This window comes from Babylonia areolata, chromosome 28 (assembly GCF_041734735.1).
Source record: "Babylonia areolata isolate BAREFJ2019XMU chromosome 28, ASM4173473v1, whole genome shotgun sequence".
NCBI lineage: Eukaryota > Metazoa > Mollusca > Gastropoda > Neogastropoda > Buccinidae > Babylonia > Babylonia areolata.
Window position 1 is genome coordinate 23,518,020 of NC_134903.1, and position 20,000 is coordinate 23,538,019.

Sequence of the window (20,000 nt, forward strand, 5' to 3'; positions counted from 1 at the left end):
CGTCCCTTGCTGACGTCATGTCATGTATCCAGGATGTGCAGGAGATGAACGCTTCCATGAACAGCAAGCTGGACGACGTGAAAGACGAAGTGCATCAGTTGCGGCAGGAGCATGGTGCTTTGCAAGAATTTGTATGTGGACTCAAGGATGAGGTGAGGGATTTACGCCAGAAGAATGATGTTCTCGAACAAAATAACATTTAACGACTAAGGTAAAGAATCTAGAAAATAAATAAAAGAGAAGGAGAAACAAGTGAACAATGTGAAGAACGGGTTCAGGACTTGATCACTGACACACTGGAACTTTCAGATAGTTTTGAGTTTGAACGAGTTCACCGATTGAATGCGAAGGCAGACTCCCCTATAATCGCTTGCTGTTCGTTCTATAAGCAGAAAGTCAAAATTCTTAAAGCTAAGCAGAAGTTGAAGGGCACAAACGTGTTTATTGGGGATTTTACACAAAGGGTTCGAGAGATAAGACGGAAGTTAAGTCCACACTTAAAGAAAGCTAGGAGTGATGGAAAACAAGTTCGTATGGTCTATGACCATCTTTACATTGATAGAAAAAAGTACCTCCTGGACTCACAAGACTGTTTGAAAGAAACGAAATAGGAAGAAGGCCGGCATCGTGATTTTTATAATTTAGAGACGGACAATTCTGATACGGTTATAAAAGAAATATTGACACATAAATTTTCCTCGATTCATTCACGCGATTCCCCGGGTATTTCAAATGAAGCACGTAGGAATTCAGGGAACAAAAGTTTACGCTCGGGTGGAAAGGTGCAGTTAGAAAACGAGAACTCATTGAAGTTTCTCGTGCTTTGGATGTTAGCCCAAGGGGGGAAAAGGACAGGGTGCATTCCAGCTCGGAAGGAAATCGAAACACGAAACATTCTGTAAATAGTAACTCTTTTTCGTGTCCCCGACCCTCGAACCCTTTGGCTGTAAATAGTTCAAGATCTTTTTCTTTTCTTTCTTGGAACGTTAATGGTTTGCGTTCTAAGTTCATGTTTAATGATTTTTCTACATATGTGTCGTCTTTTGACTTCGTGTGCATTGTTGAAATGTTTGAAGAAAATTGTAAAACAGATTTATTTCCTGGTTTTTCAATGTATTATAAACCAGCTATTAAATTTACCAGACAAGGGAGGAAATCGGGTGGTAGTGTGTGTTTGTTTAGAAATGAGTTTTGTCCCTTCATAAGAAAACTACAAATAAAATATGAAAATATATGTGCATTTATTATTAATAAACAGTTGTTTGGATTTTCGAAATATGTTCTCTTTGTATGTATTTATGTACCACCAGAAAGTTCTCCTTTTTATGCTTATTTTGATTATGATCATGGTATATCTGTACTTGAAGATTGTCTGACTAATTTGCTGTTAGAACTTTGTGATGTTTATATAATTTTGTGTGGCGATGTTAACAGCAGAACTTCTAATATCTCTCCTTCACAATCATCGAATGACAGCATTGGATCTTATCATAAGAGTTGCTCAATGAATTGTAATTGTAATTCTTGGGATACACACATAAATGTATAAGGTAAGTCAATGTTAAACATGTGCACTGCCTTAGGTTTGACAATATTAAATGGAATGCGTAACGGTGACCAGGAAGGTCACTATACATATACAGGCGAAAATGGAAGCAGTGTCAATGATTTTTTTTTTTTTAATTTTTTTTTATTTTATGTCAAATGACTTTTATGAAATTGTTTATGATGTATGTGAATTATGTGCTGCTGATCGAACTGAATCTGATCTTTTTCCTCTTGAGTGTTGTATTTCTTTTTCAAATAATAACCTAGTTAAAAGTAATGACTGTGATACCATACAGGTGATAGAAAAATTTGAGTGGAACGAACAGTTTAGGCAGGAATTCCACAGTAAATTGACAGAGAAAGAAATTAACGATAAACTGAAAATGGCTTGGATCTCATTGATGTGAATATAAATGACGCTTTAAAATTGTTCAATGAATGTATTCGAGAATGTGCAACTTGTATGAAGAAAACTTTTAGTGTGGGACATAATAAACAGCAAGAGGGATGGTTCGATGAGGAATGTAAATGTCAAAGTTCGCAGGTTACTTAGAAGGTTTCGTAGAACTTCAGATAAGGATGATAATACTGTGTATGTAAGAGCTAGAAAAGAATATAAAAATCTATGTGAGAATAAGAGAAAACAGCATAACAAAAGATTACTAGACAATTTGATAGCATGTGTTAAAGATCAAAAAGAATTCTGGGAATGTATGAAAAAAATTTCGTCCAAAAAGAGGCAGCCTAGGAATGACACATCTGTAGATTGTTGGTTTAAACATTTTAAAGCCTTGATTTTGATTGTAATATCAGTGATTTTGATTGTAATATCAGTGATCATAGCTTACCTGAAGTGGAAAACGAGTTTATGAATCGTCCAATATCTAAAGAAGAAATTTCAATTGCACTTAAAAAAACACACTAAAGAATCGAAAAGCTGCAGGTCCTGATGGGATAATTGGAGAATTTTTTAAATCACCATGTGATCAGTTTATACTTTTTTGACAAATTTCTTTAATGCTTTATTCGATAGGGGTATTTTTTTTCCCTGAAAATTGGTGTGAGTCAATCACTTTACCACTCTACAAGAAAGGTGACATAAATAACACTAATAACTATAGAGGCATTTCATTATCTTATATCAGCAGTAAAGTATTCAGTGCAATTATTAATTATAGGATTCAGGAGCATGTAGAATATAACAATATAACAGGTGAACACCAAGCTGGTTTTAAACGAGGATATTCAACAATTGATCACATGTTTACTCTTTTGGCATTTGTTCAGAAACAGTTTTCTCTTAATCGTAAACTTTACGTAGCATTTATTGATTTTGAGAAAGCTTTTGATTCTATCAATAGAAATTTATTATGGCCAGTTCTGGCAAAACATGGCATAACAGGAAAGCTTTTTAAATGTATAAAGAGTATGTATAATGTCAAAACAAAAGTTAGGTGTGGCAACAAACTTACTGAGTATATCAATTGCACCAGAGGAGTAAAGCAAGGAGATGTTTGTAGTCCTATTTTGTTCTCATTATTCATAAATGAATTAGCTTTAGAAGTGATAGACAGAGGAAGACATGGTGCGAGATTCACAATTGATTTTATAGAACTGTTTATATCATTACTTGCTGATGATATTGTTTTGCTTTCAGAGACAGCTATTGGTCTACTGACACAACTAAATAACTTAAAAAAAAAAGCTACTAAATTGCAATTAAATGTTAATCTAGATAAAAGTAATATTATTGTTTTAGGAAAGGTGGTTATTTGGCAGCAAGGGAAAGGTGGGTGTCTGGTGGTATTGATATGCCAGTTGTCAATGCTTACAAATAATTTTTTTTTATCTTGGAATTATTTTTTCTGCTCGTTTGAGTTTTGTAGCTGCATGCAGGGATCTTTCAAGCAGAGCAAAGAATGTGCTGTTACATATTATGAAGAAACTCTTTGGATATTTTTATTAAGATTTTCGATACTCAGATACAGCCCATCGTACAATATGGCTCAGAATTATGGGGTCTAGATAAAAATGCTACAATACATTGTGAGTCCGTTCATTTATTTGGACTGAAACAATTTTTAGGAGTTGAAATGAAGGCACCTAATGATTTAGTATACTGTGAGACGAACAGACATCCAATCTGTATAAATTCGGCAGTTAGATGTGTTCGATACTGGTTTAAATTACTAAAAATGAATCAAAACAGACTGCCACGTAAATCCTATAATATGTTGTATGATTTAGATTCTAGAGGTAAAAAGAACTGGGCGTCAAATGTACGAACTTGTCTCTGTGAACTGGGCTTTGGATATGTTAGGGAATATCAAGGAGTAGGTAATGAGAATATGTTTCTGAAACTTTTTCGTCAGCGTTTGATAGACTGTAGATGGCAAAACTGGGTAAATCATATTCAGTCAAGTGATAGATTCTGTCTCTATAGATCTCATACTTCTACATATTTAGTAAAGAATTATCTTTTGTCTAACATGGAAAGATAGCTACGAGTTTTATTAACAAGATTTAGATTTGGCATTTCTGAAATTTATATGCACATATATCGTTATAAGATTGTTGATCACACAGAGAAGTTGTGTCCTTTGTGCAAGCTGTCAAATGAAGATGAAGTGCTTTTTGCTTTGATGTGTTCTGTGTTGCATGGATTTCGCGTAAGATTTATTCCAAAGAAATATTATGAACGTCCATGTTTGTTTAATGATGGCATCATCTGATGATGGTGTCATACGTAATCTCGCATTGTATTTACACACAGCTTTTAAGTTAAGAGAAACGGTATTATCATAATTTTTTTTTTAACTAATTGTGAAAATGGTGAATGTTTACTGATAGTATGGTGACATCTGCATACTGTATTATCGCCCTTCATTCATATGGGGCTATGGCCTTGAGTGAATAAATCATATCAGTCTCAGTCTCTCCCCCCCCCCCTCTCTCTCTCTCTCTCTCTCTCTGTGTGTGTGTGTGTGTGTGTGTGTGTGTGTGTGTGTGTCGCGGGAAAACAGAAAAGATATAAAACTACCAAAAAAAATGCATAACTAACATGCAATCACACATTTAACAGTAAAAATTCAATAATGATAATAACAAGAGAGGCAAGGCCTTCAAGACTCACTTGTGATACACTTAAAAAAAAAAAAAAAAAAATCCAAGCTTTTTATGTATTGAGTATAATTTCAAAATGTAATGTTTAAGATGAGAAAGATCAGTTTAAAGCAAATTAATCCCCTAGCATTAATTACAGATTAATTTCCCTTTTTTACTGTCTGCACCAAAACGTTTGCAAAATAAATAAAGCTTCCATGCTTAGCAAAAGAAGTTCCTGTTTGAACAAAAAAAATGATAATAATGACTGCTCTTGTTGCTGGGTCAGAATATCAGATCAAAGTGCCAAGTTTAGAGAATACAAAAAATATAAATATAACAGTAAATGCAGTTTGCATATAATTAGGCTTCATTTTTATTTTTTTGTGCCCCTCCCAGAGGTGCAATATTGTTTTAAACAAGATGACTGGAAAGAACTGAATGTTTCCTATTTTTATGCCTAATTTGGTGTCAACTGGCAAAGTATTTGCAGGGAAAATGTCAATGTTAAAGTTTACCACGGACACACAGACACAGACACAGACACACGCACACACACACACACACACACACACACACACACACACACACAACCGAACACCGGGTTAAAACATAGACTCACTTTGTTTACACAAGTGAGTCAATAATCAGAAACCATTAACACAATTCTGAAGTACATTAAAAGAATGTAGAAATATGCCTGTGAAATTTCGACCATAAGAACCTCGTCAGAAATAGCTTTCCCAAAATCATCTGCAGAATAGTTATTCTCTTTGAAATACTTGGGCGAGAAGACATACGTAAACGCTGACAGTGAAACAAATTGATGCAAGCTGAACTGCTTATTACAGATGCATGTAACATTTTTACTATACTTTGTCTTCAGCACATCAAGTTTGCGAATCTTAGTGGGGCCCACCTGTGTCAGCCGAAGTGGGGCCCATGTGGGACCCATTTGGCTCTGCTGTCTGGGAACCGTCTAATAGTCAAGTCAAGTGTGTGTGTGTGTGTGTGTGTGTGTGTGTGTGTGTGTGTGTGTTTGTTAATGTGCGTGCCGCAGTGTGTGTGTGTTTTATCTTCAGTTTAACGTCTGTTCACTATAAGTGTTTTTAGATAAAGGAAAGGGAGTGCATGTGAATATTAGTATAAAAAAGTGTTCATGTTATGTATCAGAGGAAAGGTAGATTATTATAAGATAAAGTCAAAAGAGATTGTGGTGTGTATTGAATGAGATGTCATTGGGAGGGGAGAATATGTATATGCATATCAACAAGTATTAACCCACAACAACGTAAATATAAATAACAACATTAATTGTAATACATCAAAGGAGGACACCAACTGGACTGGAGTTTAAAATTTCTGAAAACATTCTAAGCAATGAATAATCATTCAAAATATTTTCAGTGGCTAATGAAATATTGGAAGAAAAGTCATCAATTACATCTTTTGGAATTAACTGTCTTATGCTCGGACAATGAACGAGTAGATGGCTTACAGTTATTTGCTTACCACATATACATTTTATATTTTTAGAAAATTTTGTACGAAAGGCATTTAAACGAATTCTATACATTAGACTTGTAACTTGTCTTGAATGTGCTGCTGGTGTCGAATTTAGAAAATGTTTGGGATTAGCTGCATTCTTTGTGTTTACACAACATTGGTGATATTGATTATTTGAATCTATAAGAAATTTTTGAAATCGATTTCTAGATACATTTTCTATACAACTAATGCATTCATGCAGATCTAACTGGATGTCAAGTTGTACTGCGCCTTCGAACTTACGTGCTGCTCTTCCAGCTGCTTGGTCTACCTACTCATTTGAAGATATTCCACAGTGCGAAGGTACCCAACAGAAAGTTATTTTAATGCCCTGTTTTGTCACTTGGTGAATAATATGTTTTATTTCCATTGTCATCTCAGTTCGCTTCTTTGAATTTGAAGATTCTATAGCTTGTATTACTGACTTTGAGTCTACACATAATAAAATGTGTGTGTGTGTGTGTATCAGTGTGCGTGTCGCAGTGTGGCTGTGTGTGGGTGTGCGTGCGTGCGTGCGTGTGTGTGTGTGTGTGTGTGTGTGTGTGTGTGTGCGTGTGTGCGTGTGTGTATGTGACACTTTGGCATTACAACATGCTTCAGATTTTTTTCCTCTGCACAGGTTGCGAAATTCAATCGCATGTTGGCGGTTGCTAACGGGACAGCATTCTTTCTGACCAATCACTGAACGTCAATACCTTCACCTCGAGTCAGCAACTATGGCGGCCCAGGTGAAAGACGACCACGGCAAATCGGATTCCGATTTCAACGCTGAAAAAGTACTTAAACTTTTTCAGGGCTGTAAAGGAGAGAACGATGAGGCTGTATCGATCGAATACTACTGTGATGCTTATGAAGAGCTCTGCAAGTGAGTTAGTTTTCTTGTATAATATATCTGATTCGACAGTGGTGAGCACAGACTCGTATGTTTAATCATTCAACAGTCGAACGTTTCGTTTTATTTGCATATTGCCGGAACATGTGATTGATGGACATTGATCCCTGGTATAAACCCAGTAGGCCTCGCGGCCGTGTATTGTTTTTGTTTTTTTCCAGTCCACTTCATTACTCTGTTTTAGACAGTGTTATTATTCAGTTGTAAACTTTGTTTTGATTCATTGATCATTATCATCTTCCAAGACAAAATGGTATTATTTAAGAAGTTTTCTCATCGATTATAACATTTTGTTAGATTTTGATCATTGGTTTTAAACAGATCGAATCTCAGCATGAATGAGATATTTTTCACCACACACAGACACCGCAAAGTGACACACACCGCATAGTGACATACACACACACACACACACACACACACACACACACACACACATTATCTCATAGTCCCACACATAGGTAGGCATGCTTTTTATCTCTGTCTCTGCTTCAGCCTCTCCTTCTTTTTTTGCTGGAATAAAAATCAGTAATATAACTAATTAAATAACTGCTTGCCTGTCTGCCCCCACCTTCATTCCCCCCCGACCCCCCCTCGCCACCCCCCTGTTCCCTCCCTGTCTCTCTCCTCTATCTTTCTCTCACTGTGATGTAATACCATACTTATCAAATCTGAGTATTTGACTACAACAGTACAAGATTTAGGAAGGAGTGTTGTCTTAAATTGTATTAATACTCATTTTTCACAACATATTTGTGAGCATGGATTTTTGGCTGCTTTCCCCAGGGAGAGTGAGTTGCTACATTGAGAGCACCACACATTTTGTGTATTTTATTTCTGAGTGCCTGTGTATTTTGTTTTCCCATCAAAGTGGATTTTTCTACGTATACATTTGCCAGGGACAACCATTTTGTTGGGTTATTTTATGTGCTCTAAGAGTAAGGGTATGTTGCACACAGGAACTGGGTTTATCATCTCATTTGAATGACAGATGTTCATGAATACCACCACTCAAGGTCTAGTGGATTGGGAGAAAATACTGGCAAGTTAGAGTACACTAGATTTTTCTCTTTGTAAGGGAATGTGTTATCTTCGGGCCAACACTCCACTTCGCACACTGCTGCAGACATAGACAACTGACTGTTGAATGAGTTCATTACCAACAGTGATATAATTTATCCATCATGTACAGAAGGAAGAGAAGATGAAGTGCATTTCATTTTTTGTTCACCAGTTCTTTGAAGATTTAGAGAAAACTATATAAGAGTGTGTGTATGTGTGTGACACAGAGAAAGATATGACAAAGAGCTGACAAATTTGGCTCAGAACCTGTGTGCCAGTGCTCTTTATGCACACATCCAGGTTTCAGTGAAAACACACACACACACCCGCACACACACACACACACACACACACACACACACACACACACTCACACACTCACACACTCACACACACACTACTTATTGTTACTTTCACACACAGAAATGCTTAACTCACTGAGGACGGCCAGTTTTCTTCTCCCTTCCCCCATGAATCTGATGTCTTAGAACCTTCCCTAAGTGACATTTCAGTGGTGTTAGCAGTGGTAAAACACAGCTTTGTTGCCTGTTTTGTGTCATTTGTATGGAGAGAACTAAGCAAGAAGAGGTAAATCTCAGCAAATCCACCACCCGACTGAACTTGAAAAATGATCCTTGGTGCTGGCTACCACATCAAAGGAAGCACACAGGCTCACACAGATAATTCTACCATGAAGACATATTTCCCTAGAATATTACCCACTCCATTATGTTTTTGACATCTGAATGAACACTATCAGCAATTCAGAACAGGCTGTGTCTTCTATCACCTATGATGCATGCGTGTGTTTTTTGTTGTTTTTTTTGGTTTTGTGTGTGTGTGTGTGTATGTGTGTGTGTGTGTGTGTGTGTGTGTGTGCATGTGTGTGTGTGTTTGTGTGGTTGGTTGGTTGGGAATGATTAATTTAGCTGGCTGCTATGTTACATTCTAATTTGTATGGATTATCAAATGAAAAATCTGTAAAATTGTACTAAAATAGGCTGAATAGAAATCATTAGCAGTATCTTTTTTTCTTCATAAAAGACATAAATCTCTCTCTCTCTCTCTCTCTCTCTCTCTCTCTCTCTCTCATAGATTATAATCATTTTTAAGATTATTATTATTATTGTTCTTGTTGTTGTTGCCATAGGGACAGATTGGAAGACTAGGCAATGGCAAAAATGTTTATCCACGAGAACTAAAGTTTTTGGAGTCTTAAATTTTCCACTTTCCCTCTCCATCTTTCTCTGTCTTTCTGTCTGTCTGTCTCTTTCTCTGATTATGTACATATGTATGTTTGTGTGTGTGTGTGTGTGTGTATATATATATATATAATGTATGTATGTAAACATATTACATGTGTTTGAGTGTGTCCAAATTTGTCTGTACTTAAACACACACACACGCACATGCACACACGCACGCACACACACACACACACACACACACACACAGAATGACACACTCACAGAATGACACACACACAATGACACACAAACACACACACACATGCACATGCACATGCACACACAGACGCACAGAGTCACACACGCACACACAGACACACACACACACAGGTGCGCGCGCGCGCTCACTCCCACATTGTCAATGGTAGTGACAGAAAGTGAAAGGTCTGCTGACCATGACGTCAGGTTGTTCAAGGTGTTTGGCACGGTTTTTGGCTTCGTGACGTCTGATGTGGTGGAGAAAATCGGCATCCTTCGTGACTACCACCGCAGTGAGGTGGGAGAGCACTTTGCCACCATCCAGTCCATGGTCCGGTGAGTACAGTGCTGACCTGGTGCACACACACACACACACACACACAGACACAGACACACACACACACACACACACACACGGTGCACACACACACACACACACACACACACACACACACACACACACACACACACACACTTCGCCACCATCCAGTCTATGGTCCGGTGAGTGCAGTGCAGGCATGGTGCACACACACAAACACACACACACACACACACACACACACACACACACACACACACACACACACACACAGAGAAAGACACACAGACACACACACACACACGTCGCCACACACACATACACTGCCACCATCCAGTCCATGGTCCGGTGAGTGCACTGCTGGCATGGTGCGCGCGCGCACACACACACACACACACAGAGTCGCACACACACACACACACACACACACGCGCACACACACACACAGAGTCACACACACACACACACACACACACACACACACACACACACACACACAGAGTCACACACACACACACACACACACACACACACACACACACAGAGTCACACACAGACACACACACACACACACACACACAGAGTCACACACACACACATACAGAGTCACACACACACAGAGTCACACACACACACACACACACACACACACACACACACACACACACACACACACTTCGCCACCATCCAGTCCATGGTCCAGTGAATGCACTGCTAGCCTGGTGCTAATGCCACCCTCTGGAAGGCCAGAAGGGTTGGAATGATAATAATACTAATGATTTGTATTTACATAGCACTGAATCTTGAGCAGAGACAGATCTCACCAGTATTTTCTCCCCCTCCACTAGACACCTTGAGTGGTGGTCTGGGTGCTAGTCGTTATTTTGGTTGAGACGGTAAACCAAGGTCTCCTTATTATATGGCATGCACTTAGGGCACATAAAATAATCCACAGCAACAAGAGAGTTGTTCTTGGTGAAATTCTGTTAAAAAGTCTACATTTGATTGGAAAGCAAAAACACTTGCAGCCAGAAGGAAGAAAAAAATCACGCGCGCACACACACACACACACACACACACACACATGCACGCACACTTTCAATACAATACAATGTCATTATGTTATGCAATATATTGCAACACAATGCAACACATTGCAATGCAATACAATATAATGCAATACATTGCAATGCAATGCAGTGCAATGCATTATGATACAATACATACAGTAAAGTACAGTGTAGTTTAGTTTAATAAAATGCAATACAGTACAATGCATTACAAGACAGTACAATATAATCCATTTCAAAAAAATATTTTACAGCACAATCTGATACAGTAGAGTACAACACAATACAAAGCAGCACAATGCAGTGTAATACAACACAATACAGTGCAGTAGGATACAATACAACAGACACATTTTTACAGTACAATCCAACACAGTACACTTTGTACAGTATAGTACAACACAATACAATGCAATACAATACAATGTAATACAATGCAGTGCAATACAGGTACGAGGTGACAACATTTTACAGTACAGTACAGTCCAAAACAGTACAGTACAGTATAACACAATGCAAGTCAAGTCAAGATTTTATTTCATGATGGCAGTGCATCTCAGTATAGTGTGATACTTACAATACAGTGTAATACAGGTACGAGGTGACACTATTTTACAGTACAACCCATTACAGTTCAGCACAACACAGGGCAACACAGTCCAGTGTAATACAACACAGTGCAGTACAGGTACAAGGTGACACTGTTTTACAGTACAGTCAAATACAGTATAGTACAACACAATAGAGGGCAACACAACACAATGTAATACAATGCAGTACGATACAGGTACGAGGTGACAATATTTTATAGTACAGTCCAGTACAGTACAGCATAACACAACACAATGTAATACAATGCAATGCGATGCAGGTATGAGGTGACAATATTTTATAGTACAATCCAATACAGTACAGTACAACACAATACAGTGTTATACAACATGGTACAATACAGGTATGAGGTGACAAAATTTTACAGTCAAGCCAATACAATACAGTACAACACGACACAATGTAATACAATACAATATAGTGCAATATGATAAAAAGCATCACAATACAATGTAATACAATGCAGTACAGGTGTGAAGTGACAATATTTTACAGTACAATCCAATACAGTACAGTACAGCTCAATACAATGCAACACAATACAGTGTAATACAACACAGTGCAATACAGGTAAGAGGTGACAACATTTTACAGTACAGTGCAATGCAGTACAGTACAGTACAATACAACGCAACACAACACAATGGAATACAACACACAATACAATACAGGTACGAGGTGACAATATTTTACAGTACAATCCAATGCAGTACAGTACAGTACAACAATACAACACAACACAACACAATGAAATACAACACACAATACAATACAGGTACGAGGTGACAATATTTTACAGTACAATCCAATACAGTACAGAACAGCATAACAGAATATAACGCAACACAGTACAATGCAGTACAATACGATACGATACAATACAGTACAATACAATACAATACAATACATAACAATACACGTAAGAGGTGACAGTATTTTACAGTACAATCCAGTACAGTACAGTACAATACAACGCAGCAAAATACAGTGTAATACATGTACCAGGTGACAATATTTTACAGCACTGTCCAAAACAGTACAGTAGAGTACAACACAGTAAAACACAACACAATAGAATGTAATACAACACATTACAATACAGGTATGAAGTGACAGTATTTTACAGTACAACCTAATACAGTACAGTACAACACAACACAATGCAATGCAATACAATACAGGTACGAGGTGATAATATTTTACAATATAATGCAGTACAGTATACTGCAGTATAAATCCACACAACACAATACAATGTAATGCAATACAGTACAGAACAATACAATACAATCCTATTGCATTGTGCAACACAATGTAATACAACACAATACAATGTAATACAACACAGTGCTACACAACATAATTTAATACAACACAACACAGTGTAATACAATACAATGCAACACAATGTAATACAAGACAACACAATGTAATACAACACAGCACAATGTAGTACAAAGTAATACATTGTAATACAACACAATGTAATCCAACATAACACAATGTAACACAAGACAACACAATGTAAATCAAGACAATACAATGTAATACAATACAACACCATGTAATACAACACAACACCATGTAATGAAAGACTGTACAATGTAATACAACATTGGCACAATACAATGTGCTACAACACAACACAATGTAATACAAGACAATGTAATACAAGACAACACAATGTAATACAAGACAGTACATTGTTATACAAGACAACACAATGTAATACAACAGGACATATTGTAATACAAAACACAATGTAATACAAGACAATATATTGTAATACAACACAACACAACACAATGTAATACACAACACAACAAGACACAACACAACAAGACACAACACAACACAACACAATGGAATACAACACAGCACAATGTAACACAGTGCAACACAATGTAACACAGGTACGAGGTGGACAACAACCTGACGGTGCAGAAGAAAAAGGCCTCTGGCTGCCGCACCTTGCTGCGACTCCACCGAGCCCTGGAGTTCATTGCCGAGCTAATGACCAAGATCCAGAGCCCGGACAGGTCCCAAAAGTTCTCGGAGGAGGCGACGAAGGCTTACGACGACACGCTGGCCAAGCATCACCCTTGGGTGATCAAGAAGGCAGTTCATGTGGCCATGTACATGTTGCCTGACAGGGACAGCATGCTGGTGAAGATGAAGGTGGAGAACTCCCCCAAGGGCATGGACAAGATCGACCAGCTCATCAGACAGCTGAGGGTCATCTATGACATCACCCAGGGGCTATACAGCTCCCACAACCTGCTGGATCTACCTTAGTCTCCAGGTTTAGCTGGATACAGTTATTGGAGGGGTGGTTTTTGCTGGATCTACAGTAGTCTCCACTTTTAGCTGGATACAGTTATTGGAGGGGTGGTTTTTGCTGGATCTACAGTAGTCTCCACTTTTAGCTGGATACAGTTATTGGAGGGGTGGTTTTTGCTGGATCTACAGTAGTCTCCATGTTTAGCTGGATACAGTTATTGGAGGGGTGGTTTTTGCTGGATCTACAGTAGTCTCCACGTTTAGCTGGATACAGTTATTGGAGGGGTGGTTTTTGCTGGATCTACAGTAGTCTCCACGTTTAGCTGGATACAGTTATTGGAGGGGTGGTTTTTGCTAGATCTACAGTAGTCTTCAGGTTTAACTGGATACAATTCTGGGGGCTGGGTTTGTTGGATCTGCCTTAGTCTCCAGGTTTAGGTAGATGTGAGTTGTGGGGAGTGGGCTTTGCTGGATCTACTTTAATTTCTGGGTTTAGCTATATAAACCCCACGTTGGGGGTGAGGGGTTGGGGGTGGGGTGGGGTTCTGGATTTACCATTGTCTCTTGGTTTAGCTGGATGTAAGTGTGGGGGGTTGGTTTTCTGGATTTACCTCCGTCTCTGGATTTAGCGAGACATAAGGGAGCTGGGTTTTCTGGGTCTGCCTTAATCCCTGGCTCTAGCTACATATAAGTGTAGGGGTTGGGTTTTCTGGATTTACCTTAGTCTCAGGATTTAGCTAGATGTAAGTATAGGTGGTAGGTTTCCCTTTTTTCAAGTGAACCACAGATCAATTCAGGCATCTACCCTCACAAAGTGTGATATTTTATGAATGGTTTCTGAGTAAGTGGTTTTTGTTTGTTTGTTTTTTTGCTCTATTTTTTATGATAACATTATTATTATTATTATTATTACTATTTTTGTTATTTTTTAAAATGTTATCATTATTATTATTATTGTTGTTGTTAGTTTTGACAATGAGTGGTAATTTCACATGGCTGTTATCTTCACAGAAGCTACAACTGGATTGTAAATGTTTGTGTACAGTTCAGAATCTCCTTACACTCACTGACATTTGGAGTTGTCTTTCCCTGAGCCTAACCGGTTCTGTTGCAACAGATAAGTTGAAACATAATGACCTTTTTTGTCATTCTTTGTGCATTTTATTTCTATGTGTCTGAGTAAGATTTCTGGTGATGTTTTTTGTGTTTAAAATGCTTAAAAAAAAGAAGTGTTTTTATGTTTGAAATGCCTTGCGTTTGTGTGTGCATGTTCATGTGTTCATATGTGAGTGTGTGTGTGTGTGTGTGTGTGTGTGTGTGTGAGGATAGGTGTATCACTGATCTCTGTTTATTGAATTTGGAAATCAAAGCAGTACCTCCATGTGTGTATGGTAATCAGATGTGATACACAGTTTTGTCATTTTCCTTTCGATGTGATTTTTTGTTGTACAAAAGTTAACTGTGGAATCAAGTTTTCAAATGTGCATGTGAAAAAGCAGGGGCAAAGACACACACACACACACACACACACACACACACACATATATATATATATATATATATATATATATGTGCACACACATGCACACACACACACACAACACACACACACACACACGTGTACACACACACACATGTGCACACACACACACACACACATGACTCACACACACATGCACACACACAAACACACACATGCATACACTGATGCGTGCACTCACTAAGGTAAGCTTGATGGCAGGAATACACCATATTCACTGCAGACAAAATGCAGAGGCATGCACTCAGTAAAATGATGCAAAATACATGATATGATATATATGATAAGGGTATTTGTTAGCACCTATCCTTTGGCAGAGACCCAGCTCTAAGCACTTTATGAACATGGAGCCATTTGTACAGCAGGCTGCCTACCTGTTTAGAGATGACTGACAGCTGCCTTAAATGTACACACACACACACACACACACACACACACACACACACACACACACACACATGCTTGCACTCAGTAAAATGATGTACAGTGTATGTATACACAGTCACACACATACATGCATGCATGCACAGTCAGACATTATTGTTCAGTTAATGAGTTAGGCATGATATTTCACAAGGTAAAAATGAATAATGGGTTTGATTAAAGATGACAACTGATCTCCAACCTTTTTTTGATCGCTTGGTACACATTGATGACTTCATCTTGAAAAGCTTTGTGAATTTTTTTTGAAACATTGAGATGAATTGAGAAAAAAATATGCATTGAGCTAGTAGATTTTTCATATTGTGCGCTGCTGCTAGGTAGACTAAGATAGAAAACGATGGAATGAACTGCGAGGATTGATTAATGCAGAGAGACATTGAATATTTGAAATTATGGCTTCAGAATACCTGAAACATAATCTTAATTGACATGACCATGAACCTATTCAGAAATAAACTATTTGCTTCAAGGAAATCTGAATGGCCTCAGTTGAAGAATAAGGGGCTTCATTTACATTTTGTTGTTGTTTTCAGTAATTGTTGATGTTGTTATTAAGTAGTTCAGTATTGCTGTTATAAAGGACTTTGTTGTTGTTATAAAGTAGTTTGTTGTTGTTGTAGTTTGTTGTTGTTGTTATAAAGTAGTTTGTTGTTGTTATAAAGTAGTTTGTTCTTGTTGTTATAAAATAGTTTGTTGTTGTTGTTGTTATAAGGTAGTTTGCTGTTGTTATAAAATAGTTTGTTGTCATTGTTACAAAGTAATTTGTTGTTGTTTTTAAGTTGGTGATTCTGTGTATGTGTGCTGATACACTGTCCTTGAACATTCCTTTTATTCTGTGTACATCTTACCTCATGATTTTTGTTTGGTTGGTTTTTGATTGTTTGTTTGTTTGTTCTTTTTTTGTTTTTTTAAAAATATTTTTTATATAAAATATTTCTGAATGTGTGTAAATCTCCATTTTGCAGATATGAAGGTGTATAAAAGTGTTGATAGTGAAGTGTCACAGAACTGTTTTTCTTTATATTTATTTTGTATTTTTAATATCTTTTCACTTTCATGTCCTTTCTCCCACTTTTTTCTGTCTTTCTTCTGTCTTTGTCTCCCCATGTCTCCTCTCTGTTTCTTCATTATCCTCTCTGTCTGTGTCTCTCCTCTCTCTGTTTCTTCGTTGTCCTTTTCATGTCTCTCCTCTCTCTGTTTCTTCATCCTCCTCTCTGTCTTTGTCTCTCCTCTCTCTGCTTCTTCATTCTCCTCTCTGTCTGTGTCTCTCCTCTCTGTCTGTGTCTCTCCTCTCTCTGTTTCTTCATTCTCCTCTCTGTCTGTGTCTCTCCTCTCTCTGCTTCTTCATTCTCCTCTCTGTGTCTCTCCTCTCTGTCTGTGTCTCTCCTCTCTGTGTCTCTCCTCTCTCTGTTTCTTCATCCTCCTCTCTGTCTGTGTCTCTCCTCTCTGTCTGTGTCTCTCCTCTCTCTGCTTCTTCATTCTCCTCTCTGTGTCTCTCCTCTCTGTCTGTGTCTCTCCTCTCTCTCTGTGTCTCTCCTCTCTCTGTTTCTTCATCCTCCTCTCTGTCTTTGTCTCTCCTCTCTCTGTTTCTTCATTCTCCTCTCTGTCTGTGTTTCTCCTCTCTGTCTGTGTCTCTCCTCTCTCTGTTTCTTCATTCTCCTCTCTGTCTTTGTCTCTCCTCTCTCTGTTTCTTCATTCTCCTCTCTGTCCATATCTCTCCTCTCTCTGTTTTTTCATTGTCCTTTTCATGTCTCTCCTCTCTGTTTTTTCATCCTCCTCTCTGTCCATGTCTCTCCTCTCTCTGTTTCTTCATTCTCCTCTCTGTCCATATCTCTCCTCTCTCTGTTTCTTCATTCTCCTCTCTGTCTTTGTCTCTCCTCTCTCTGTTTCTTCATCCTCCTCTCTGTCCATGTCTCTCCTCTCTCTGTTTCTTCATTCTCCTCTCTGTCTTTGTCTCTCCTCTCTCTGTTTCTTCATCCTCCTCTCTGTCTGTGTCTCTCCTTTCTCTGTTTCTTCATCCTCCTCTCTGTCTGTGTCTCTCCTCTCTGTCTGTGTCTCTCCTCTCTCTGTTTCTTCATTGTCATCTCTGTGTCTGTCCTCTCTCTGTTTCTTCATTCTCCTCTCTGTCTTTGTCTCTCCTCTCTCTGTTTCTTCATCCTCCTCTCTGTCTGTGTCTGTCCTCTCTCTGTTTCTTCATCCTCCTCTCTGTCTGTGTCTCTCCTTTCTCTGTTTCTTCATCCTCCTCTCTGTCTGTGTCTCTCCTCTCTGTCTGTGTCTCTCCTCTCTCTGTTTCTTCATCCTCCTCTCTGTCTTTGTCTCTCCTCTCTCTGTTTCTTCACTCTCCTCTCTGTCTTTGTCTCTCCTCTCTCTGTTTCTTCATTGTCATCTCTGTGTCTCTCCTCTCTCTGTTTCTTCATTCTCCTCTCTGTCTGTGTCTCTCCTCTCTCTGTTTCTTCATTGTCCTCTCTGTCTTTGTCTTTGTTTCTTCCTCAGAGCTCTCTCTGTCTCTTTCTTTCAATTCTGGCCATGCCCTCCCCCTCCCCCTCCCCAACACCCCACTCCTCTCTCTCCACCAATGTTCAGGAGTTATTTGTTGCAGCTTTGTGATGAATTTTCTTGCTTGGCAATAGAAGAATGGCTGTTCTCTCTTTTTTATATTTAGAATATTTTAAACTCTCCCTCCCTGTCATCTCCTCTCTCTCTCTCTGTCATGCTGTCTCTATCTCTTTATCGCCAGTATTTTCTTGCCCTTCACTAGACCTTGAGTAGTAGTCTGGATGCTAGTCATTCAGATGAGATGATAAACTGAGGTCCCATGTGCAGCATGCATTTAGCGCATGTAAAAGAACCCACGGCAACAAAAAGGTTGTCCCTGTAAAACAAATCCGCTTGGATTGGAAAACATAAAATTGCAGACAGGAAAAAGATAAAAAAAAATGGGGTGGCGCTGTCAGTGTAGTGACGCGCTCTCCCTGGGGAGAGCAGCCTGAATTTTACACAGAAAAATCTGTTCTGACAAAAAGAGTAATACAAATACAAATATTTTAAAATGTTTAACCTCTCTTTGCCTCTCTCTCTCTATCACTCACTGTCTCTCTCTCAGTATATGTATACAAGTGAATGCATTTATTTGTATTCATGACTGTGTTGAACTGTTTGCATGATGCTAGCACCCCTCTGTGCTGTACACATTGTTACTGTTTGTGGCTGTTTGTATTCATGACTGTGTTGAACTGTTTGCGTGATGCTAGCACCCCTCTGTGCTGTACACATTGTTACTGTTTGTGGCTGTTTGTATTCATGACTGTGTTGAACTGTTTGCATGATGCTAGCACCCCTCTGTGCTGTACACATTGTTACTGTTTGTGGCTGTTTGTATTCATGACTGTGTTGAACTGTTTGCGTGATGCTAGCACCCCTCTGTGCTGTACACATTGTTACTGTTTGTGGCTGTTTGTATTCATGACTGTGTTGAACTGTTTGCATGATGCTAGCACCCCTCTGTGCTGTACACATTGTTACTGTTTGTGGCTGTTTGTATTCATGACTGTGTTGAACTGTTTGCGTGATGTAGCACCCCTCTGTGCTGTACACATTGTTACTGTTTGTGGCTGTTTGTATTCATGACTGTGTTGAACTGTTTGCGTGATGCTAGCACCCCTCTGTGCTGTACACATTGTTACTGTTTGTGGCTGTTTGTATCTTGCTGTTGGTTTGGGCATGACAAGCACTTTGGTGGTTTTGGTGGTAATGTGCACTTTGGTGGTTTTGGTGGTAATGTGCACTTTGATGGTTTTGGAAGCAACGTGTGCTTTGATCATGCAGTTTTCTTGTGGGAATAGGGTAGTGTGTGTGTGTGTGTGTGTGTGTGTTGTGTCAAGTATTGTGTTGTGTGCTCCAACAGGATTTATGAAGAAAAGAAAAAAGAAAGCTTTGTTTCTTTGCAAACTTGTTCTGATTATGAACACAATATTTTGTTTTTGTTTGGCTATTTTTTTGTTATTATAATTATTATTTATTTGTTTATTTATTTTCATTGTTATTAGTATTATTATTGTTAGTGTTGTTATTTAAAAAATTCTGTGTGCATATATATATATATATATATATTTTTTTTTTAGAGTTGCATTTGTATATT

General features: G+C 38.3%; 1 protein-coding gene across 1 annotated transcript; it reads left to right on the forward strand.

Moving 5' to 3' along the window:
• Window positions 1-6,914: 6,914 nt before the first annotated feature.
• LOC143301723 (ceramide-1-phosphate transfer protein-like) lies at window positions 6,915-16,841 on the forward strand. Its single transcript, XM_076616109.1, has 3 exons — window positions 6,915-7,063; window positions 9,805-9,933; window positions 13,512-16,841. The coding sequence occupies exons 1-3, from the start codon at window positions 6,915-6,917 to the stop codon at window positions 13,891-13,893; spliced, it is 660 nt and encodes a 219-aa protein (XP_076472224.1). The 3' UTR covers window positions 13,894-16,841.
• Window positions 16,842-20,000: the final 3,159 nt, after the last annotated feature.